Source organism: Lathamus discolor, chromosome 2 (genome assembly GCF_037157495.1).
Source record: "Lathamus discolor isolate bLatDis1 chromosome 2, bLatDis1.hap1, whole genome shotgun sequence".
Lineage (NCBI taxonomy): Eukaryota > Metazoa > Chordata > Aves > Psittaciformes > Psittacidae > Lathamus > Lathamus discolor.
In genome coordinates, this window is record NC_088885.1 from 41,239,627 (window position 1) to 41,264,084 (window position 24,458).

At 44.4% G+C, this 24,458-nt stretch overlaps 1 protein-coding gene across 1 annotated transcript; it reads left to right on the forward strand.

Annotated features, from left to right (window-relative positions):
• Positions 1-81: 81 nt before the first annotated feature.
• On the forward strand, positions 82-9,615 carry MSRB2 (methionine sulfoxide reductase B2). Its single transcript, XM_065666565.1, has 5 exons — positions 82-187; positions 1,552-1,658; positions 2,623-2,699; positions 6,355-6,502; positions 8,572-9,615. Exons 1-5 carry the CDS (start codon positions 88-90, stop codon positions 8,677-8,679), a joined length of 540 nt encoding a protein of 179 aa, XP_065522637.1. The 5' UTR covers positions 82-87; the 3' UTR covers positions 8,680-9,615.
• Positions 9,616-24,458: the final 14,843 nt, after the last annotated feature.

Consider the following 24,458-nt stretch of genomic DNA (forward strand, 5'->3'; position numbering starts at 1 on the left):
GGATGAAAGATAGAATGCGACGGGGCGGGACCGGCAGAGACGCCGACGGGCCGCGTCCGGCGTCTCTGCCGGTCCCGCCCCACCGCTATGGCGTCTCCTGTGCTCCGGAGGATGCTCGGGAGCTGCCGCCTCCTCTTCCTCCTCCATAGAGGAAGCTCCAGCAGCAGCAGCAGCCGCGGTGACACAGGTACCCTCTGCCCGGACCATAGGGAGATGGGGGGGGGGGGGGAAGGGCAGGAGCTGCCCTGCCATGGGAGGGTATCCCCGACCCTGGTGTCCTCTAGCTGGTCGGAAAGGGCTGTATTAGCCTGTTGTAGGTGTTTCTCTTGAGCTGGCAGGCTAAATTATAGGTGTTTATAGTTAAACTGTGATTGTAAGTTTTATTCCCCCCCGCCCCATATCACCTCTGCATTGCAAAAGGTGATTCCAGGCAAGCATTTATCACTCAGGCTGGTTTTTTTCCAAGGATCCTATGCTGATGAGCAGTAAGTGTGGAGATAGTTCCCTCCCCTCACATGTTTGATTAGGAAGGAATGAAACTGTTCTATTCATTGTTTTTCAGACAATCTGTTAATTCTTTTCCAGTCCCATACCACTGTAAATGTTCTGTATGGTGTGTACAGATGCACACACTGTTCAGCCTGGAGAAGAGACCTCATAGCAGCCTTCCAGTATCTGATGGGGGCCTACAAGGATGCCAGAGAGGGATTCTTCATCAGGGACTAGTGACAGGACAAGGGGTAATAGGTTTAAACTTAAGCAGGGGAAGTTTAGATTAAATATAAGGAAGAAGTTCTTCACTGTGAGGGTGCTGAGGCACTGGAACAGATTGCCCAAAGAAGTGGTAAATGCTCCATCCCTGGAAGTGTTCAAGGCCAGGTTGAACAGAGCCTTGGGCAACCTGGGCTAGGGTGAGGCGCCCCAGACCATGGCAGGGGGTTTGGAACTAGATGATCTTACGGTCTTTTCCAACCCTAACCATTCTATGATTATATGGCTCACAGGAGGTATTGCTGGGGGTTTTGCACCATTATGGGATTATGCTCTCCATTTTTGTGTCCCTCAGAACTATGGCCCTGTTTCTTTTGGGCTGTAGGTGCTTCTTGTCACCACTCCACAGAGGCCTGTGGAAGTTGTTAGCCTTTGACACCCCATCAATGAGCACTAGTTGTGGTGTCTGAGGGTTTCCAAGAGGCAAACTGCCAAAGCTTTCAGTGATACCCAGGGAGGAGGAAAGAGCACCAGCATACCAGCAGTTGTCCTAAGCCAGTGCAGAGGGCTGCACTGGCCAGCTGGTAGGTGTCCACTTCCAGTCAGAGCATTCTTAGGTGGTGTGCTGGAGCTGCTCTCCCTATGTTGCACACAGAATGGAAAGCAGATGCAAAGTCCTGCGCTCACCCCTGCTCTTATGTCTCTGAACTGCCTTCCTGTGCTCTGTCTGTACCCATAGAAACTTTGGGAGAATTGAGGTGATGATGGAAAGCATGAACAGAGTCTAAGCTGAAATGGTTTTATAATTATTGTGAATTGTCTTTCTGTATCTAACTGAAGGCTCAGGCTCTCTGACTAAACAAGCTGAAGCAACTGCTGCTGCGGACTGGAAAAAGAAATTGACTCCAGAGCAATTCTATGTTACAAGACAAAAAGGAACTGAACCGGTAAGCAAAAGCACTAGTGCTGTCCAAGGTTAAGCCACCTCCTCTGCCTGCTGGGCAGAGAAAAACCTGCTTCGGGGAGCTGTCGCCACTCAGTTGCTTCCTCTGTCTTCCCACGGGTAGAAGGTAGACTCAGCGTACTCAGTTGGGTGGATTCTGTTCTGATCTAGACCGGGTTGAGGATAAAAAAACCATTCTACACTCTTTTCATATTTTGGTGGGTTTTTTCCTCTGGGATACTCTACTGCCAGCTCAGCCATCTGTGTGGCAGTAGTGGAGACCTCTCCAAAGGGGAGGGAGAAGATCACGCTTTGGTCCTATAGGCCCCTTTTTTAGACCATATGTAGATTAGCCATGGAAATCTTATACATAGCACTCCATTCAGGAGCTGGGTTATCCCTTGTGTGCTAGGTCACCACCCACCTTGTCCCTGTGCCTTGCTTCTTTCTGTGATGGAGGCCAAGTAGAATTGTGGGTGTCCCCAGCCCAAAGCCAGGGCTTCTGCGTGCATGGAGCATGTACCATGAGATTAAACCATGTGAGCCGTGCCGAAATCCTTATCTATAAAATAAGGATCCCAATTCCAGACCATTCAAGGAGAAGAGAGTCCCTTTGTAGAGCCTCTTTGAAGTCGTGGCACTCCACAGCAGAGCCCTGGTCTTTGGGATGCTGCACATTTCACAAGTTCCTCGGAGGTCACGACTCTGGCCCTGGTACCTGGATGATTTATGCATCTGACTGCTCTCGAAGTTTCTGGGGGCAGGGGGTAGTCTTCACTATTAGTCCAAAGGCATCCTGCCCTTCATTTCTTTAGGCTGCTAATGTTTGCTCTTCAAAGCCCCCCTGTGAAGCCTTCTTTTTATGTTTTTTCTCCTGTTTTGAATCTGATTCCTACATGCTTGTTCCAGATGGTGAGCTTTAAAGACCTACATTATTAACTTCCCTTTTTTTCTTCCCTTTTTAAAAGCCATTTAGTGGGATCTATCTGAATAACACAGAATCAGGAATATACTGCTGCGTGTGCTGCAATGCCCCACTGTTCAGGTAACACCCTTTAGATTTCACAGCATCCTTAAAATGTCCAAACTATGACAGGAGGAGAAGTATCTTTTCATGAGAGGAATGGGAAGCTTAGGTCAGGAGAACAGTCCTTTGGTGCCAGAGTGCTATGTACAGGATTTCCAGGATACCTGTGGTGATACAGGTACAAGATAGGCCCTTTTCTCGAGCATATGAGGGTCTCCAGTGGGCAGCAGGAAATAGCTGGTACTTTAAGGTCTGCTTTTGTCTCCTGCCACACACACTGACCTTCTTGATTGATTATAATTCTCTGTTTAAGAGGTCCCTAAGCCACAAGCTGCCACAAAATACATGTATTTATGTGTGAGTATCACTGTATGTTTGCTCTGTTCTCGTGCTCTTCCACAGCTGTCTTCTGCCACTTATGCTGCTGGGCTAGACAGACTTTTAGTCTAGATGTTGTTATGTTCTTACTGCTGGGTCCCTCATACTGGATCTGAGATCTTCTCTTCACCTCCACCCTTCTTGTTCCCTAAATTAAATTCCACTATTTTTGCCTTTTTTGTTTACATTTACTTTTTGAAACCTGCCTGTAAACGACTGTGCTGTTAACCTCTGTGCTCTTTACAATACTATATATTTTGCATCTTCATTAAAGTCTAAGTAAAAGGAAATAGAATGCCTCAGAGTAGGATATTCAGAAGGTGTTCTGTTCTCTGTAACTGAACCAGAAAAGACATTTCCTCGTATTTTTGATCTAGAAAATAGCCTTTATTTATCCCCAGCTGAGAGTTCAATGGAATATGGCTGATATGCCCATTTTTACGAAGACTTTAAAGAATGCATCACAGATCAGAACTTCAATGGGAGGCTGAGGAACAAGAGATCTGGACAGTAAGAAAGGGGGGAAAAGGTAATGGCTGTATTAAAAATAAACCTAAACTAAGCAATTAAATGGTAAAATTGGAGGCTGATAGTTGTGAACTGTTAATTATCGTTTGGCCAAGTACAGAAAGCTATTCATTGTTATGCAAATGAACATTTGCTTACATATATCTTTTTCTGTAGAGGTTTGATAATAAACACTTTTAAGTACATTTACTTCAGAACCTAGAACACATTGCAGAATATTCTGAAGACAAATACGAAATCTAAAAATACCTCTGAAAAATTCAGGTAAATGAGAGAAATTTTACATTATTAACCTGTGCAAGAGTTCCTTCAGTTCCCGCAAATATTCATTCAGTTTAGGTTTCCTTTATATTTATTAGACAATAGATATTGACAGGCCAACATGAAGAGATGAGCACTGGAGGGAATTGCTGCTGCTGCTAAACTAATAACAAAACGACAATATCACCAAACAGTCATGCTGCTTTTTGCAGTATCCACTCTCAGAGAATATAGGCACTTCTGTTTAAAGCATAAAATAATGCTGAACCTCAAACTTACAGAACCTCCCACAAACTTACAGAAAAATAAATACTAAAAAAAGCTGTTAAGAAAATTGAAAATTACTAAATGTGCAAAATGGTCTGAAAATATATTTTCCGTGAGTGCATTATGTTGTGGAGGACACTAAAGAGGAGGGGGAAATGGTATTTGATAAGAGATTCATTCATTATGTTTATTTCCTAGTGCATTTAAAAATGCTCTTTCTTTTCGAAATGCATCAGATCATTAGCTACAGGTAAACATGAAGCATTTCCTCCTTTCTTTCAAAGTATACATGTGTGTGTATGCATTTATACCAGAATTTATTACCTTCTGCTACCAAATACTCATTTGAAAGAGTTGGAAATACATGGAACAAACCCCTAACCTTTATAGATAGCAAATTGTGGTGCTTTAATGAAAACTCAAACCTTCAGCGACCCATAAACCTACAGCTGAGATTCATACAGCAAAAAGCACTTCTTAGAATTATCTGGATTCCATCCAGGATGACTGAAATAGGGATCAAAGTAAATGACATGTGCTGGAGGAATGGTGTGTCGAAGGGTAATCTAATGCATATGTTTAGGGAAAGTCCATTTATCCATAAATTAAGTGGCGAAATACTTCAAAGGACAAATATGATCTCGAACAGCAATATTTTTGGGTACTAAAATGTTTCTATTAGGGAATCTAAGTGATATTACTGTTAGTAAAACCACACAGAGACTATTTCTGTTGAGAGCTACTTTAACAGTTCACAAAATTGATCCTTTAGCAGTGGAAACATCTACAGTAAGCTGAAGCATTGTGAGTGGCATGTAAGGGACGGAATCAGTCAGGGTCAGATGCAAAACCCACATAGCGTTAAAGACCTTCCTTGGCTCTACAGGGTTTCAGAGAGGATCCTTGTACCTGTATATGAATAAGCAGAAGGGTCCCTGTGTCAAAAGAGTTGATTGAAATATTGTGAGAATAAGAAAGAACCAGTCAGGTACATGCCCAGGAAACTCAGGAGCCGTGTACAGACGTTTGTGTTCCCCCAGGTTATTCTTTGGAACTCTGGCTGGTAGGCAAAGTGTTGGTGTGGTTTTGTAGCAAGGAGAGGCAGGGAGCCTTTTTTGGCTAGAACGCAATAGGCCTGGAGCCCTAAATACCTTCTCACACAAACACAGTCTGCAGACTGCATTTTCTCCAGTGCCGCCTGCTTCTGTGCTGCGTCCTATTTCTCCCCAGTTTTAAGGAAGGGAGGCTATAGAAGAGCATTTCTCATGGGTCCTTACGGAGTCATGTAAAGGACTGAGCAACAGCCTGCACAAAAATTAGCCTTCTGTTCTGTATTTGCAAATTCTCCTTTATTTCCACAGTTGCATTGCTCAAAGACAGCCCTGTACAGTTACTTATAAAACACGTGCTCAAGCATGCCCTGTTCTTTGGGTTGGATTTTTTTAAGCTTTGTGCCCAGCTTGTTTGTCATTTCTTTCTGAAAGGTGCTGCAAGTAAGATTTTTCTCCACTGTATTAACATCCCACCAAAATAGACATGATCTGTACTAGATATTTTGCTTTAAATTCTGTGTTAACTAATGGGACTCACCCCGATCACAGAAAAGCTGGTGTTGATGTCTCCATCCACCACTAGATGCCAGTAAGAGCATTGGGTTTGTGAAATGGGATAAACCATGAAAAATGGGGAGGAAACGGTCGTGCTGGGTCTCCAGACCACTTACCCCGGGAGTATGTGAGTCTGTTTTCATTTCTCACTCTAACTCACACTAGGTCACTCCTCGCTAGGAGAAAGCACTTATTGCTGTCAAAGCTTGCACCACTTTAAACAGGATGGATTATCTCATTTCTGTATGCTAGATCCCAAAAATATTTTCTGATCATATTTTCCAACATCTTCTAGGTTTTAATATGCAGCTAAACAGGGTTGGTAATCCTGGATGTTAACAGGAGGCACTCACAAGTGCCTCAGTTGTTGGAAAAAGGCTTTTTTGAAGCTTTTTAGAATGCCAGTCTGTCAGTGAAGCAAAAGCTCATGTTGTGGACTGATTGAGAATTCCCTTTGGAAAAGAGCTTCCAGCAGAGTTTGATGCCAGTGAGAAAATTTATACTGTGCCAAATATTATTAATAGCAGTACAAGACAGGGATGAGGGAAAAAATCCAATGTTCTTATGAAAATCAGATTTTTTTTGTAACATGTCTGTTATTTATTAAGAAGAAGATCTGATTTCCCCTATAGCTCAGAAAAGAAGTTCAATTCTGGGACTGGATGGCCATCATTTTCTGAGGCTTATGGTACCTGTGGCAGAGATGAAAGCAATGCTAATATTATGAGACGACCAGATAACTCATTGGGATCAACTAGAACCGAAGTTGTCTGCAAACAGGTATGTTTATTTTGGACGTGATACCCAAAGACCCACATCTTAACAAATGTGTTTTCTTTGTGCCCATGAATGAATCTACCTAAATACAACAGTGAGAATTGCTATTAGTAATAGTGATTATCACTGCAACTGTTCAAACACATGAGTAGTTTGAAGTATCAAGTATAGGCAGTTGGTTTGGGTTGAAGAAATGATGTGACTAGGGAGAGCAGTTGTTTTAAGTATAGCCAAGGGCTGGAGTTTAAACAGAAAACATTCAGATGACCACAGGTGAACTGCAGGACAGAAAAACACACGGTAGAAGGGACTGTGAGATTTAGCCCATTTTGCTCCATCACAGGGGCAGTTCTTCCTAATTCAGTCCTCCTAAATGTTTGCTCAAGCTGTTCTTAAAATATGCAGTGATGGAGACACCACAGCCATTGAAACTTACTACTGTTTTGCTCTGTACGCAACCCTGTACAGGTTGTGCCCTACATCTTCACAGCTATCTTCTATGGTTTCTCTTATTCCACAGAAGCCACCCTTCTATTTTGAGTAGCTGTTTTGACTCCCTGAATCATCTCTTTTCTAGACTAGAAAGGCCTGGTTCTTTTTATGCAGTGTTTTTTAGTGTTAGTCATCTTGTTGCTGTATTTTGCACTCCTTCCAATTGATCCTTTTCCTTCTTGAGTACAGTGCAGACCTGGACATAGCACTGCAGGTGTGCCTAGCCTGCATCAGAGGCTGTGTAGGTGTGTTATAGATAGTATTCCTGATCTTACGCCTTTACCTTTCCACAGCCCATGACCCCTGTTTCTTTTAGGACTTGCTGTAATACTCAGGTTGTCTTCCAAAGAACTGCTATGCATGACCATTTATTTCTAACCCTAAACTTGTGCTATTTATTACTTTTGTTAGGGTATAAAAATATGCAATTGAGTTGAATGAATTGCATCTTAGGCTTTTGGGTTTGGGGTTTTTTTTTTGCTTGTTTTTCCAAACTGTTAATAGTGCTAACACTGCCCTCCAGTGTGCCTGCAGCCTATTCTAAAAGGATTAGGTATTATCTGCAAATGTAACAAGTATCTACTGCAGAGTTCATGTTTGCAGGAATATCCAGCTATCACCTCTCAAGAACCCCAGCTGAAGATAGCCTTTCAATTATATAATGAACCACTGATAGCTATTCTGAGTCCTATTTCTTCCCATCAGTAATTTTTGGGAGGAAATCCTGGCTGACCTGTGAGAAGTCCCTACAGTGACTGCCTCAACTAACTTGACATTTTCATTATATATTGAGATGTCTGAATCCTCACATTTATTTCCTATATTTTCTGTCATTAGTACCTTTCAACTTCCTCTTCTGCGCTCTGCTTGTCTGGGAGCAGATATTCACCCACTGACAAGAGGTGATTACTCCAGGATGTATTTCTAATCTCTCCCCAAGACTCCCCTACCAACATAACTGTCGTGGTTTAAACCGATCCACACAGTTGGTCCACTCACCCCCGCCCCCTGACCCTCCCCACTCCCGGAGGGATGGGGAGGAGAATCAAGAGAATGTAACTCCCACAGGTTGAGATAAGAACAGCCCAGTAACTAAGGTATAACACAAACCACTACTGCTACCACCAATGATAATAATGATAACAGAAAATAACAAGAGAATATGATACCACCGCCAAACGAGTTCGATCCCCCGGAAGAGAGAGTGTGCCCAGTTACCTCCCTGGGCATGACATGCTGTGGTATGGAATACCTCTTTGGCTAGTTTGGGTCAGGTGTCCCACCTCTGCTTCCTCCCGGCCTCCCCTCGTCCCTGGCAGAGCACAAGACTCACAAAGTCCTTGGCCAGAATAAACACTACTTAGCAACAATTAAAAACAATCGGTGTTATCAGCATTCTGCCCAGGCTGGAAGTCAAAACACAGAACTTGCACCAGCTACTAAGAAGGAACAAAACGGCTCCTGGTAAACCCAGGACAATAACTCAACAGTGAATTCATCATACAAGTTTCTTAATTCACGTTAGTACCAAGTTAATCCGTAATTGCAGTGGTAATAATGGTACATAATTTCTGTTGCAGTGTGAAGCCCATCTAGGCCATGTATTTGATGATGGTCCCCCACCTTCTGGGCAGAGGTTCTGTATCAACAGTGTTTCCTTAAACTTCAGACCAGGCTCTGGTCAATGAGAAGTGGATCTCTGTGGCTTATAGAACATCCTTTTACTGCTTATACAATAGGCTTGTGAAAAACTCGTGCTTTTAATACAGAACTCAAATTTTTATGCCACTGCAGCTTTGCTTTCCAGCTGAGTGTTGATAAAATACATATTTTTGTATTAAACCTTTGGCAGTCTGCTATTTCATGATTAGTGTGATGTAAATGTTGATCTGTTTATTGTATTTTTTAAATTAAAAATATCTATGCAATAGTTGACATTCATAATTATCAATATGACCTGCATTGAGGCTGCTGAAATGAAGTACTCTCCCTGAACCTGACTTTGCTGATGCTGAACAGTAGTTGTGGCACCCAGGAATACAGATGTACAAAAGCCAGAGCTTTTACTTCTGTAAAATCATCATATCCTTCTGAAGGGAAATAAAAATAACATGAATCTCCAAACAAGGTTTGAGGTGGGTTTTTTTCCCCTGATGTGAGAGGTCTTTAACCAAGCCAAGTGACTTTTCCATGCACACATAAAAGCAGAAGGAGGGCCTAATTAAAACTATTCCAGGCAATGGAACCAGTGAGGACACAGAGTCTTTCTTCTTTAAAATCAATGGCTTTGATTCTGTGTCCAATAGCTGAAGTAGGGTTTGCTCCAGGAACTTCCTCTTACAGAAATAATATGATAATAATGTAACAATCTGTGTAATATATCCACACTTCTGTTATCACTTGTGTATTTCAGAATCCCAAAATAAAAATGAATGTGAAATTGACCGTATGGGGAGGGGGGCAGGAATCAGCATCAAAAAACGTGTTCAGTAAAGTGATGCTTTTGTTGAAAACATACCTTCTCTGTTCTTATTTGTGCAAGTTTGTAAATAATTCTGTATTCTCCCAAGCACTGTTACCATGGTTTGCTGTAACAGGAAAATAAATTGTATGTTTGTTATTGAGCTTTCCTGCTTTCAGGTTTTTTCCAGAGAAAATAATCTCTGAGTCACAACATCAGCTTCACTAAACTGGCTGGATTTAAATGCTTCCCTGCTGAGAGTTACTAGGCAACATCTCATTTGGCTTTACCTATAACAGGCTGTTTCCATTCTCCCCACTTTGGTTGCCTCAGTAATAAAAAGGGTGTGTTCATTTACTAGTATAGTCTTAAAACTGTTGAAATGTCTTCAGAAAGTGGACCTCTATTCCACTGAATTTACCTTTGCTCCTTCTGTTTTGGAGCTCTGTAGCTTTTCATTCTCCTGTACTTTCTACAGGAGAACTCTGCAATTTCAACGTCTAAAAACAACAGATGAGGGCAGTGATCCCTATAGCCAACCTAACCAGAACAGCACAAAGGCCACCAGAAGCATGAAGCAGACACTTGCTGCTACTGGTTTTATGTAGTGTCATAAATGGTGATGGTCACACTGTCATCAGAGGTGTCTCTTAATGGCACCCATATGCTGCCCGCTGTGCCTGCGCTGCTTCATGCTCTGCTATGCAGAGATGCCCTTGCATCACCTATTGCTATCACCTGCCTGTTCTGACCAGGATGTAGGTGCCCAACCTGTTCAGGTCTCTGCACCCAAGAGTCTTCACAGGCTGTACAGAAATTACTGTTCTCACATGCTCTGAATTCACATATCCCCCATATCCTGATGTACCTTCATTCACCGACAAAACAAGCATCCACACACATACCTTGGATGTATGTGGTTGGTGAAACCAGCCCTTAGTGAACTGGCAAGTTAGTAACTACTACTGACAGAGGAAGCTTGCCTGAGCAGAGAACACTTTTATGCCTTTAAATATCACTTTATGCAACTGGAGATGTTTGGTCTAAGCAGCAGCTAGTGCCTCTTCACTTCATACAGACAGATGACCTGAGGAAGTAGTCCTGTTAAGGCCCCAGTTTGGCTTGTGCCTCCTAATTACAGATATGTAATCATATAAACAGACTCATATCTTCAGGGATAGCACCTGAATTGCACTACACTGATATGTCAGCAAGCAAACAGCATAAAGTACAACTCCACTGCCGCACTGAAACCAGACACTGAGCTAAGCAAGCTTGTTCTGCTTATTCAAAAGAAAATTGGGGAAAGAGGAGGGTTTGGCTTTCACCACGTCTTAAAATCAGAGTAGTGGCACATCACCTCTCAGTGTGGTGGTGTATCCCACAGTTTGGAGTAGCTATACTGAGAGGTATTTGAATATCCTGCCCGTTACACCTCACCGTAAATCTAAAAGTGCTTAGGTGTCTGTACATACCCATGTGTATATATTGGTAGAGGAACAGGGGAGATAATTTCCTTTGCAAGCGTGGCCAGTAATCAATTTGGAATAAAAGCCAAAATCAACAGAAGCTCTCTTACCACTGCCAGCCCTCTCCATTGCAGGCAGCTTGCACCTCTTCCATTAAAACACAGCCATACAAATGAATGATGCAAGACTCAGCAGAGGAAAAGGGAGGGGGTGGGTAGGTAAGTGAAGAATGTGTGAAGGAAATGGTATGACCTTCTTGAATTAGCTCTTTTTTCAGTGTCTGACTCTCACATTCTCTGCTGTATCAGACAGTGCCTGGAACTGTTTTCACAGCAACCTTGAGTACTGTGGTGGGGATAAGGCAGAGGTTTCTTAACAGATCCATCTTTTTATTACGTTATCAGTTGTGGATAGATCAAATGGGTTACTCCTCAGTAGTCCTTTATAAAATGGCATCTTTGACAGCCTTGTTTTCTATTGTTTGTCTTACAGTGCAAGATGGCGGAAAGTGCCATGCTCATTTGAGTTCAACTTAATCATCTCTTGAGCTGAGCATTACCGTTCTTAGGCTAACAAGTAGTTCTGAGGATGTGCCAAGGTCTGCACGTATAAAACTGCAGTCTGTCCGTGTCTTTGGTTTTACCATTCCCTCTGCTGGCTTTTTATTCTCTATACATCTGCTTGAACTTCTATATTTCACTTGTAAGATACATCACAGCTTGGTCCCACCTTGTGTTTTGTCTCAGATATGCTGATGGTACTGGCCTGTGCTCTGCCAGTAATCTCTGCCTTTGTAAAATCAAGGTCAGGTTTTCTTCAGATACATTTGTGCTTCATCTAGGGCTACCAAAACCAAAGAGGAGATTCATCTAAGATTGTGCAAGGCCACTTAGTTACCCTGTCTCTCCCTGAAATTTGCATCTCTCAGTATGCACATAGAGCACATCTGGTGTACTCTGACAGTTACACCAGCCTTAATGATGCCACTGTTACCTTGTGCTTCATGCCAGGGGAATCCCCATGACATTTTTCATCATGTGTTTATCTCCCATGATGATTCATTTATGGACTCTAGTTGTACATCTGTAAACAGAGTTGCTCATGTTCATGGTTTCTTCCTTGTGTGATGTAAACTGCTAGACATTCAGGACCTCTGACTGTAAGCCCTTTGGGGCAGGGAACTTCATTATCCTCTGCGTCTGTGGTACCAACCACACCAGGACAGACACCAGCTAAAGGACCAAAGTGTTATAAAGAATAACAAAGACCAATAATAATGGAAGACACTACTAAAGAGTATCATAGGCTAGAAGACTTTCCACATGTACCTGCACTGACTTTGTTCCACCATAGCAAATGCTCAGAAGAGCAGCTGCTTCTCTGAGCTGACTAGTCTGCCAGGCAACTGCAGATTTATGTTCTATTGTTCACATCAGAGAAGTTTTTCAACATTGTTATTTCATTCATTAGTTCCAATGATGATACTTTTTTATCCCATTGTGGTTTTAAATAACCTTTTTAGAAATCTTATTTGAGGTTTCTACATAATTCTTAAGAGGCTTTAACATCTTCAGTAAATTATTTAAAGACTTTCTTAGTTTTCACAGCATCTCTACAAGACAAGTAATTATTCTGGATTTTACTGAGGGAAGGTTTGATGAAAAGAATTTAATTGACTTGCTCAAGACCACAAATTAAATTTGCAGCCAAGCCAGAATTAGACTCTGCATGGCTCCTAACAGAGCTCCTATCTTCACACTCTAAAAACTTGCTTTGGTACTTGATTGCTTGGTAGGGGGGGTGAATTATCGAAACAGAGGAGGTAAAATTAGCATATGTTTTTCTCCAGCTATGGTATTAAAACCAAAGCTAAGCCAACTAGGGCAACTTTTGTCACATAAAGAGCAATACTTGACCTCTTTCTCAGAGCAAAGGTGGTACGGGCTTGGTTGGGAATTAGGCCACAGTATTCTCCGTCTGTGTTGCATGTTGCCATGCAGCCTAAAGTGAACCTTTGCTCTTCACATTCCAAAACAGCTTCATGTAGAAGTGATGCAAGGCAGCTTGCTAACAGTAACTTCTTCTCTTGAAAGACAGCATGGCTTTTTTTTGGGAGCACAGTGAGAAGATAGGGAAGAAGGAGCAGGTTACTCTTACCTTACTAGCAGCTTCATGTTCCTTTCACCAGCAACCATGATGCCCATTATTTTAGCCGCATATCCACAGAACTGTAGTGATGCCTTTTTCTGTTGCACCGTGTTGCAAATCATTTGGATTCTCTTGTAAGTCTGTTGACAACCTTATTCTGGTCAGAACAAGAGGAAGAGAGATGTTTCTCAGACCAAAAATAAGATTTTGCCAGCCTGGAACTTCTCCAGCATGAGGTGGCTCAGGAGGCAGCCTGCATGAGAAGGAACTGAAACAGTCTTTGTTTGGGTTTTGGTTTTTTTCTGGTTTTGAACAAGATGGTGAGGACTTGGCTAGTACTCCTAAGCATGTTTGCATTTTCTAGTGTTCAACCTCAGACCTACTGTGTAGAAGAAATGGGCGCTGTCACTATGGGACTGAACTGCCTCCTATTCCATTCACTTAATGACTTTTCGCTCTTGGCAGTGAAATGCTTTAAACCATACTCCTGTGGCTGTCCAACCTCCTGCTATATACAAGTGATGAGCTGTGGTAACACTACCCTCACAGTGTGTGGTGTAATGCTCAGCACCCCATCAACCTCATGGATTTCACAGCTCTTTACACATAAACGATGCCTAACCCCAGCCCTTTGACGTAGTGGTGAGCCACATGTCACAGAATAGGAAGCTGAGGGACAGCTGTGGGAAGTGATTCGCCCACAGTCCCCTGGGGCAGGGGAATCTGATTACAGAAAAGGGTTCTCAAAAGCTCTCCAAGTGCGAGCTGCTGCCAAAATTCACAAAGGCAGAGTAGTTTAAAAGCAAAGCTCTTTATTGAAGAAGTGCCCAGATTTTTTCAAGACTAAAAGAATTTGTCTCAAGGCAGGTGTGTCCATGGGGACTGGTTTTAGCAGCGCTGAGGAATGTGTGTGGAAGGGATTGGCAGCTTGCCATGGGGCAGAAGAAAGAGAAATTCATGCCCATTATTGCACTCCCTTTTACTGTCTTCTCTTTTGTTGTTTTTCTGGTTTTTGATTTGCTCTGTGGTATCCTTTCCCGCTCCTCCTCAGAAATCCCTTTGTAATATCCCCCAGGCTCTAGCTTTATTTATTGCATTCTCCCTCACCTTGTGCCTGAACTCTCCTAATTCCGCACACCCAGGGCACTTCTCTGTGCTGGAGAGATGATCAAACACACAGTCCTGTGCCCACATCTGTGTCAGCAGCTACCTACACATGCTGGAGGTGACTGTGAGGATCTGCCCTGCAGGGTCTGGAGAGGCTGGCAGAGCAGGCATCAGCTGTGCTCATCCAGCTCACCTCCTTTGTGTACATGGTTTGACATCATTTACGAAGTGACTTCCAGAAGAATCTATCAGGGACAGAGAAGCTGCCACAGAAATCAGGAAAAAGAAAACAGAAAAGTCATCAGGATGCTCGAGTAACCTGCTTGGTTCTGGAAACAAAGACTGTGATGCCCTGCCACATCCTAGATGTGGCAGAGCATATGAGATGTAGAAATGTGGACCACAGCCAGGTCATCTTTGCTCGGGTGTCATTTCTGGAAGATCGGAAGATGGATCCAGGCATTTTGTGATAGGAGGAAGGAACAGGAAAGAATAGCAAAGTATTTCGCACAACTGTTAGGAAAGATGCAAAGGCAACACAAGGTGCTGGAGGAAGGTGCTGGAGTCGAAGGTGGACAAGAAGACTTTGTGTTTTCCTTTGCAGAAGGAGTCAGCACTGAAGGATGGGGACACAGAAGCATGTAGGACTGAAAGCATGAAGAGGACAGTAGCAAAAGAGCTGACTGTGAACTCTCAGGGATGAGGGAGCTGAGATCAGTCCTCCCTGGTGTGACAGTCTCTTGGGGACAGTTCTAACAGAGCCATGGGATACCTATGCATTTTCTTGGATAACTGAAGGAAAAAGCCTCGTGAAGGGCTAGGATCTGAGGAGAGCTACAAGCAGGTGTTTGTGTTTGAGAAGTTCAGGAGATTGACCTCACTGTTAATCAGAACACCAGGTGCAAAATGAACCCTCACACATTCACTGCCCCAGGAATGACCCTATTCCCAATCCAGAAAATGTTCCCTCCCTATTTCAGGCTTTCCATTACCTCTTAGTCCTGCGCCTCTCCCCAGTGCACTTGGGTATTCACGCTTGGGCCCATTATGAACAAAGGTCATTAAACCTTGTCATGTACACTATGTCTAGCTGGAGTTTCCTTAGGCCCCCAGAGAAGAAAAAAAAGGGCCTCCAAGACACTTCTCCTTGGCAATAGCCCCAATAGCCTCTGCTTCTGCGCTTGGTCTGTAAGGAAGAGCATTTTCCAAAACCGGATCACATGTAACTTTCTATGACCTTGTAGCCTTCTCTTTACTTTTATGAATGAATCTCTATTAAAAGCAGGGGGTAAATGTTTTTCCTTTGTCCCTCTTTCAGTTTACAAATTTGTCTTCTCCTATAGCCAGCTGTTAAAAGATTGGTTCTGCCCCTGCTTTCACCTTTCCTGTTTTATCAGCTGAGACATCAAACTGAGGGCCTGACCACTTGGTGTTAAAGATCCATGGCTCTTTTTGTGAGGCAGTGGCCTGGCCAGCTCTAGACTCTAAATGCTGCCTTGTCTTACCGTTTGAGTTAGCCTCTCACACCCTAAATTGCAAGGCGTCGTTGCCTTGAGCAATGAACAGCTTCTCTGTCCTAATTCAGGGGTGACAGCAGTTAAGCAATAGGTGAAAGAAACTGTGTATTTCTGATGTATGAGCACTGCTGAGAGAACTTTTTTAACTCTTGCAAATTGTTTGAGATCCACAGATGAAAAGGGCTGTAGAAATGCTTGCTATTCTTATTTCTATTACCCCTGTACCCATTACCTTTTCTGTAAGATTTCACCTTCTTACTCTACACCTGCCTCAAGAATAGGCAGAAATTGCAAATAAATAAAAAAAACCCTAAAACTGATGAACTGCTCCAAGAGACACAGTAAATCTCCTCCGCTCTGCCCATGCCGAGTCTTCAACTAAGCCCACTAAGCACCTCTCCACAGATAACTACAGTGAGCAGAGGTTTTCAGCTGTACTTGTAACAACTTCCCAGCCTGCGGAAAACACAGCAGTGGCTGTGTACAGTTTTGGGATCCTGCTCTGTGGAGGTATGGCATATGGTTGGGTAGTTTTGGAGAGGGATGGACTACTCAGAGTAGTAGTACCACTACTAGTAGTAGAGTGACACTGCTGAGTGACTACTCAGAGCCACCTCAAAATACATTTTGAAAAAAATATTTAATTTTCCAGAATATTTTGACAATTCTCCCCAGAACACAGAGCACCTCAACTGGCTGCTCTGCAGTGACCTCTAGGGTACATTTGTTTTCAATCCTGTTGCAACCTTAAGTCGCCTACAAAAAACAGCTTCTCCCAAATAGATTACACGGTCCTACTTTCTCTTCTAAGGCTGGCTTGTGCCATTGCCAGTCTCAAAGCCTTTTTCCACACAATGCCTTAGGTAGGAAATGTATGGAGAAGAGAGCCTTGTTATCTTCAGTTTGCTGACGCATCAAAGGAAGTTGCAGATGCTCCACATGGATCTGATCCAATACCCTTTGAAGTCAATCAAAACCCTTCCCGCGACCTCTCATTGAATTTCCCTCTCTCAGTAGCTCCTTATGCAAATCATACTCTATTTTGTCTGTCTCTCTAACAAAATCAACATGTTTCTCTCAAGCATATCCCTTTGTGGAACCTGATGGAAAACCTTTCAAATTTCTTGGTGTTCCCTTTTTCTGAAGATGTGTGAATTGAAAGCAGATTAGCACTATCCAAAGAGGGGAAGAAGCAAGCCCTGACCCTGCAAACCTGTGGAAGTACCGATTACTGACAGCTATTATCACTCTGACTGCAGCAGGAATGCTCACCTGGGTACCAGCCAGGAGGAACAGGCCTCAGATAGAGACCTGCTGAAAATCAGACACAATGCAAATGAATGCAGGGTACTTGACAGCAGAAGGTTGTCAGGAAGCCAAACTGGAAAGAGCTGGCTAAGCCTAAGATGAAATTGTCTGAATTTGCTAAAATAAATAAACAAATAAAATTGTGAATAAAATGATGGATGGAAGTTTACAGTACAGAAGTCCTAGAAAGCTCAGGACTAAACTGTTCAAAAATGAGACCAAAATTCACAGTAGAGGCTAAAACTAAAAAATGGGCACCCCTACTCATGGTGACTGGGATGCAATCCTAACGCTTTGTGTCTTTTAAGATAATCCTTACATATTCATGTGCCAACAGTCCCCCTACCCCCCCTTAACAATTAAAAATCTGGGATACGGATTAAAGCGATAGCAGGTGGCAATCTAATTGCTATCAATCCTACATCTGAACCTCTCATTTGTCACATAAACTCAGCAACAGCTGGCTCTCAACCCTGGTTATCCTCACAGCCATTACAACAGGTTCAAAGAAGGTATGGGCGTGCAGGGTCCTCTTCCGCATGCTACCGAGGACCAAGGGGAGGAGAGGGGTGTACAGGTGCTGCGCTCTGCAGCAGCGAGATGAAGGCGGCAGCAGCTTAGCCCCCTTTTCATTCTCTTCACAGGTGCTATTCATGGAGGGGACTCAGCATTCACTGTCTGGTACCCACTTCAGCCTTCACACTGAGTCAAGGTGGGCTGAGGAACATCCACCATGGTGGTTCACAGCCAAAACCCCGCAAGCCACCAGGGCAGCAGCACAACAGATGGGATGCACTGTTATGAGCAAGCACTTTTCAGCCATTTGCAGGGCTGTTTCAGTCATACCGCAACCTTTCAGGCATTGCTGTGCCTTGGCGAGCCTGGGTTTGGGAGGGGTTAGTTTAACCCGCATTGGTGCGCTGTGGAAAGGGCCGGGGTGGCCGCGGCAGGTCGCAACACCCGGTCAGCACCGACGGGGGCTCACCAAAGGGCCCGGCTGCCGCCCGACCGGCCTCGGGGCAGGCTGGCGGACGCGCAGGGCCCGTTCGGGGCCCAGGGCCGGTCCCTGTCAGCGCCGTTCCGCGCGGCGTCACAAGATGGCGGCAGAGCGCCGAGGCCGGGCCCTAACGGCGCCCGCGGCTGGCTGGCTTTCCCCGTGAGGAACCACCAAAACTGGTAGGAGCTGGGGAGCTGGCCTGGGAAAAGATGGAACAAATCGTGGTGGTGTGGGTCTGGGGGACGTCTGTGTTCACGCCTGCAGAAGCCTGGTCGGTTTTGGCATCCAGGTACACCATAGCAACCAGGCCTAGTTGAAGATGTCTCATTGCAGGGGGGTTGGACTAGATGGTCTTTAAAGGTCCCTTCCAACCTAAACTATTCTCTGATTCTGTAGTTTCCTTATGAACAAATCACACTTCAGCCTGGGCGTGCGAGGTGTAGGCACAAATTTGTTTGTGGTCTTGAGAGGTCTCTGTGGCATTGGCCTCTCAAGTTAAAAGGTGTAGGCCAGCTGTGTTATTTGTGTCTTCTCTGATGGCATTCTGGGGGGGGGAGACAATAACACTTGACTGGGAATTAAAAGAGGCAAAGCTTGGGTAGGGAGGGAGAAGAGGGAGCAAGAGATGATGACATCCAGGAAACGAGGTGTCAAGGGCAGAGGAGAGTCTAGGGGAGGGGAGGGAGGGAGGGAATGGATTTCTGCCAGAAGGGAAGAGACTGGGGTCTCATCAGCTCTGAGGATTCAGTGGAGTGTATTGTATAACCCATGGCTCAAGCTATCGTTACTAACATGACACTTCAAATCAGTAGGGATATGTTCACCAAGTAAACTCAGTTTGCATTTGATAACAGGAAAGAACTGATGATTCTATAACCAAAAGTACACCTTAAAATGTATTATTGTCCCTCGGGTGCTATTCCTAAACAACTGTGGGCCCCAATAATCCAAAATACAGAGAGACAGCATCTCTGCCCTGCAACAAAAGGACAATCCGGCGTGTGAGATACCAGGCAGAAGCCCTGGGAATGCAGGAACTGAGCCGTGAAGACCTGTGGATGATTTGCCATGAACGCTGGCATGGCATAAAGAGGGCACCACATTCACATGTGTTCCCTAAGCCTTTGTGTGCCAGTGTGCAGGGCCAGCCCTAGCTGCCCAGCCCCGCAGCCGCAATTAAGGGATTCCCACTCGCCATGAACAGGTGCAGCCCCACCCAAACAACAAGGCAGCAGACAAAAGGCTACAAATAAGGGCTAAATCCCTCTACTGCCCATTGCAGTGGTGAGCCGGGACAGGTGGCCTATGGTGATTCAGGTTCAGTCCTCACGCTGGGAAACTGCGGCACTCATTTGGATGTGAGCTATTATATGGTAACTTCTTCTGGGCTCTGTTGATGGAGTAGCCAATGGGTGCATGGATTAAATCAAACAGACTGTAAGCTACTGGCAGTGGAATGGTTTCTACATATTTCTGACAGCTTGCAAATCAAGGCACAGATGAAGGAGAAGCTGCTTTCTCAAGGTACCCCTTCCCCACCGGTACCTTACGTCATTCATTTGTTCACCCACAATTTATCATCAAGATCTTGTACATCAGAAGAACATGAGTGTATGTGTGCAGTGGATTTACCTCATGAACCTTTGGGACTTGCTATGTCAGAAGAGGTCTTGAACATTTCAGTAACAAAACAGAAGCAATTTTAATCTGATGTGGTCTTTGATATTTTCTTTATTTACTGCCTTTTTTTTTTTTTTTTTTCTGTTCTAGATGTGTCTTACCATGAATGTTCTGTCTGTAGATCTGGAGGAAGGTCTTAATACAGCTCAGGGATGTGGGCAGCTCGGGTAAACTTCCAATATTGTCATCTGCACTACATAGTGCATTCAAACTTTCTGCCTTGGGTGCATGCAGCTCTTTTATCACAGATCAGAGTGCCCTGCAAGCTTCCATGTGGTTATCCTCACAACACCTGCAAGTGAGTGAAAGGCTGGATTCTGCACTTGATAGATACCGCTGAGCTATAAAACCCTGGATTCCTCTCAATCAACAAAACCACCCAAGCTGGTACACCCATCTTTTTTTCCTTAACTATTAATTAACACCTTATACTTAGGGGTGTAGTTACTTTAACATAGATTTATATTTTTTTAGATGCTCTCAGGTATCCCACATGAATAGCCTACAAGGAAGCTCCAGCTGAGCTTTCAGAAACGTGGAGGACTCCTGTGGGTCCTGTCTCATATCTGCAAGTCCCAAGAAATATATATGGTACTATATAATACTTAGCATGATACTAAACTCTGTGTCATACTCCTGTGTGTAAGGAACTGAATCCCCTTCTAATTAATGTGCAGCTTTTAACTGGCTAAAGTTAGAGGTAATGACAGCTCACTTGTGAGTGACTTGCTTGAGGACATTGATTCCAGAGGCATGTGTTTACAGCACCCCCCCCAAAAAAAAAAAAAAAAAAGAGCAAAGAAGAGGATCCTGGGAAGTATAAATCCATCAGCGTTACCATGATAATGAGAGTCAATTATTAATCAATTTGTAAGCACATAAGAGATAAGAAAGCAGTAGAACATATCAACATGGATTAATCAAGAACATATCACTTCAAATTAATTCCGTGTCCTTATTTGAAGGACTAACTAGCCAAGTGTATAAAGAGATAGATGTGATATATCTCAACTTTGTTAGTATCAAAAGCCTTACTCTTTTTATAAACCAAACTGTGTGATGAGATCTAAATGAAATCGGGATTAGACTGAGCGCATAATGTTTGAATCATACTAAGGCACTCATCTGCTGTTCACTGTCAAAGTTGGATGTGCCAAGTGGGGTCTTGCAGGCATCAGTTGTGGCCCCAACGTTTTCAACAATAAATAGCTGCTGGAAAAGAGAGTACTTAATTCAACTCCAGAGAGCGCTGGCTGGGAGAGGTTGATTTGGAGAACAAGATCAGGACTCACATTGATCTTCACAGATTGGAGAGCTTGCCTGAAATCAATAAGCTGCACTGTAATAAAGACAAGTACAAAATGCAGTCTTGGGAAAAAAGACGTCAAATGTGTGGTTCGTGAAGTGAGAAATAGCTGATATGGCAGCAATAGTGCAGGAATGGATCAACTGGCTGTTGTGAACTAAGCACTGGGTAAAGTGGGATAAAACCTATACAGAAAAAAACAAATGTCATTTGGGGATATATTAGCACCAGTGTCTTGGGTACAACTATGAGGTAATTATTCTGCTCTACTTGGCACTGGTGAGGCTTAGCCTAAATACAGTGTCCAGTTTTGGACAGTACACTTGAAGAAAAGCTACAGGGAAATTAGCAGCAAACAACAAAAAATGTTATATTTAAAAAAGACACACTAAAGGGATATGGATTTTCTTCATCTCAGGAAGAACTCATTGAGAGGAGGCATGAAAACAATCCTCACTGTGAGAAAGGTTCTCATAGAGTGGAATGAACAGTGTTCTCCCATGCTTATTTAAGGTGAGCTTAGGAGAAGATCTATCAGGCTAGGTAAAACAGTACTTTCCATGTGTGGACAACTTCCAAAGAACATGCAGCATCTCCCTGTGTAGATGTTTTTCATGTCCCTGACTTGGTTAATGATTTGCCACAAAGATAAAAGCCTCAGGGCTAAATGGATGGAGAGATGTGGTTTTGCAATGCCTAAATTGTAGGTGCTGGGCACCCAGCCCCAAGGCTCCTGGTACAGTAAGAGGCGGGTGCTCAACAAAGAACGCAAGAGTGAGCCAGCGGGCTCAGCAAGGAGCCAAAACATGTAAGATGTCTGACTCTGGGCTGGAGAAAAACCTAATGGGACTTAGAAGTGGGGGTTGAGGGATCTCCACTGGAACAACTGAACAACTATGGCAGGTCAGCTCTTCCTAGTTAAAAATCATTGAGATAGTTTTCATATCGTATTACAGCCAAGACTATTCAACAAAACACCAACAATGTAGGGTGTGTCCGCAGGAGAGATGTTTGTGGGGTTACGTGGTAGCTGAGGAATGATTCTTGAGGAATGTGGACCCCTCGCATGCTTCTAAGCCTCTGGTTTTACCTGCATCTCTAAATCGTGCAACTTCTTCCAAGACAGGAATCATTAATTTTAAACTCAGCCCTACGAAATAGTATCTAATAGTTTTAGTACATCAACTTGCTGCTTTAGTTCTAAAAGCCATTAGACAAATTCATGAAAGAGAGAGAAATGCATCAAGAACTTTTAGATACACAGAAGCAATCTCTGGCCAAAGAAGTCCCTGAGCTCTTACCACTGACACACGTGGATGAAGAAATCGGATGGACTTATGCCATGGCCCAGGATAGTAATCTCTTTGCTCTTACAGACTCAATGGAAAATCTTCATTGACAGTTTTAGAACAAAAGAAGGATTCTGCTAACAACATCTGACACAATCATGGAGGAGGGTGGACGTCCCAGCATGGAGAAGGCTTGAAAAGTCATCAGGAGGAGGCTTAGGATTGCGAGTGCCACAGTGGCAAGCAAGGAATGAAACCCAGCAATAGGAGGTCATGTATTTGGGACACATCGTAAGAACATGTGCTGTGGCCTTGGAAGTCCTTGCCAGGTAGAGGAGGAAAAAGACCTTGGGGCAGTAGTTAATGACAAAGTGGTCATGAGCCACGGAAGGAACATGGCCATGAAAAATGCAAATACAACCCATGAAGTACAACATGAGGAGTTTTGACAGAAAGGCAAATACCAACGGCGTTCTCCAAGGAAAGGCATTTTCCACAGTCATCCATCTCCTGGAGGACTATGTAAGTCCTATAAGCCTAAGGGAAAATCCTGTGGAGATTGACACCTTTTGTGGGAACCTGCACTCACAAGAGCAAATAGGCATAAACCAGGGAGGGGGAATCAAGGGAGGAGAAAAAACAGAAGGAGCCTCTAACCCCCCCCCCCAAAAAAAAGAGCAATGACTAGAAAAACCTTATTTCTAGAGTTCTACATATTTATGTAAGAGATAATGTAACACGGTTGCTTCCTGAAATAAAAAAGTGCCCTGTTATCCATTGGGATAGGCCTTTTAGTCATAGAAAGTTTTCCTGAGTAAAAACCATTCAAACCGAGTGACAGTGCCTCCTGGCCGCTGATGCTAAGGAGCTTTGTGGCCCTTTTTAAGCTGTCCGGCGTGTGGGTAGAGCCTCATGAGCAGGCATCTGCTTTGCCTTGGTCCAGCCAGCCCTCCCGTGGTTACGCGTGACCGTCCGGTGCGGGTTTTCAAGTGAGCGATGCTCTGGATCAGGACCTGCTCTCAAGGAACGATTCCCGCTTCCCATGAATGGTTTCATGCACTGGAAAGTAAGGGACTCCTTACCGAACGTGCTTTTCACACACTGCTCCCCTCCAGTGGCCTGGCTTACCAGTCCCCCAAGGGAGAGAGCACAGTGACACCCCGCAGCCAGTGCCGCGGCGAACGGGAGGGCGGCCCAGGGCAGGGCTCTTCCGGGATGCCACCGAGGGATCCGGGCAGCCCGCACCTTCTGGGGTGGTCGCTGCCCGTTTAGGAGACTGTTCCCGATCGTGGCCGGTCAGGTTTGTTGACAGTTTATTCCGCTGCGATGCCCTATAGGAGCTCCTGCGTCCTCCCCGTCCAGGACAACCAGCACTTGCCCGGCATCCCCCGTCCCGAACTGTGGCTGCCTTTTCCTCCGAGCTCCACAGCCCGGACCTGGCAGGGCCGGGCAGCCCCGGCTAGCCCAGCAGGCACGGCACTGCCGCCCTGCTCGCACCTGAACCGCTGGAGAAGCCGGAGAGCAGCCGCGGCCCTGCCGCTTGCGCAGCCTGCGGAGCCACAAACCCGGTCATTTCCGTTGATTTCAATGATGCTAGCTTCGAGCCGTTCTGTTATGGAGCAATTTAGAAGCTGATGAAATAGTAAATTCTTCGTGGAAACGTAGGCAGCTTTGTGCTTTGCCAAGCAGGTGCCTGGCGGTTTTAGTCAAGGATTGGTAAATTTACAAGAGTGCAGTGAGCGTGCCCTCCCCGAGCTATTGTGAAATTCAGGGCAGAACAAAGGAGAACGTGAATATTCACACAGCCGCCTTTCAGCGTGTGGCATTGCTCCGCAATGTTTAAAGAGCTGCGCTTTCTTTTTCTTCTTGTTTGGGAAAAAACCCCACCAACACCCCCCCCTCCTCAAATCAGAAAGTACCTGTTTGCGTTTTAAAGCACATGGAAATCATCCGTGAGCAACCATATAATTTGATTTGCTAGACAATCTGCGAGGCGATTGCACATCATTTATAATGTTCATTGAGCATTTTGCTTAATTGTGTCTCTTTTTGTAAAGGAAGCACAGCCCCCTCCCGGCTGCGCCCGGCGCAAGTGGCCAGATTCCCATGGACCGCAGGCAACCGCCGGCCTTGCGCGGGGGTTCCCAAGAGGAGCCGTGCCCCGCGCACGGCTGGGGGAGAGAAA

What these genes read in the sequence shown, in the direction of transcription:
- MSRB2 (XM_065666565.1), top strand. Translation starts at nt 88, where the DNA reads ATGGCGTCTCCTGTGCTCCGGAGGATGCTCGGGAGCTGCCGCCTCCTC. An exon ending in GACAAAAAGGAACTGAACCG is followed by an intron (nt 1,659 to 2,622) that starts GTAAGCAAAAGC and finishes CCTTTTTAAAAG; the next exon opens with CCATTTAGTGGGATCTATCT. An exon ending in TGCAATGCCCCACTGTTCAG is followed by an intron (nt 2,700 to 6,354) that starts GTAACACCCTTT and finishes TTTCCCCTATAG; the next exon opens with CTCAGAAAAGAAGTTCAATT.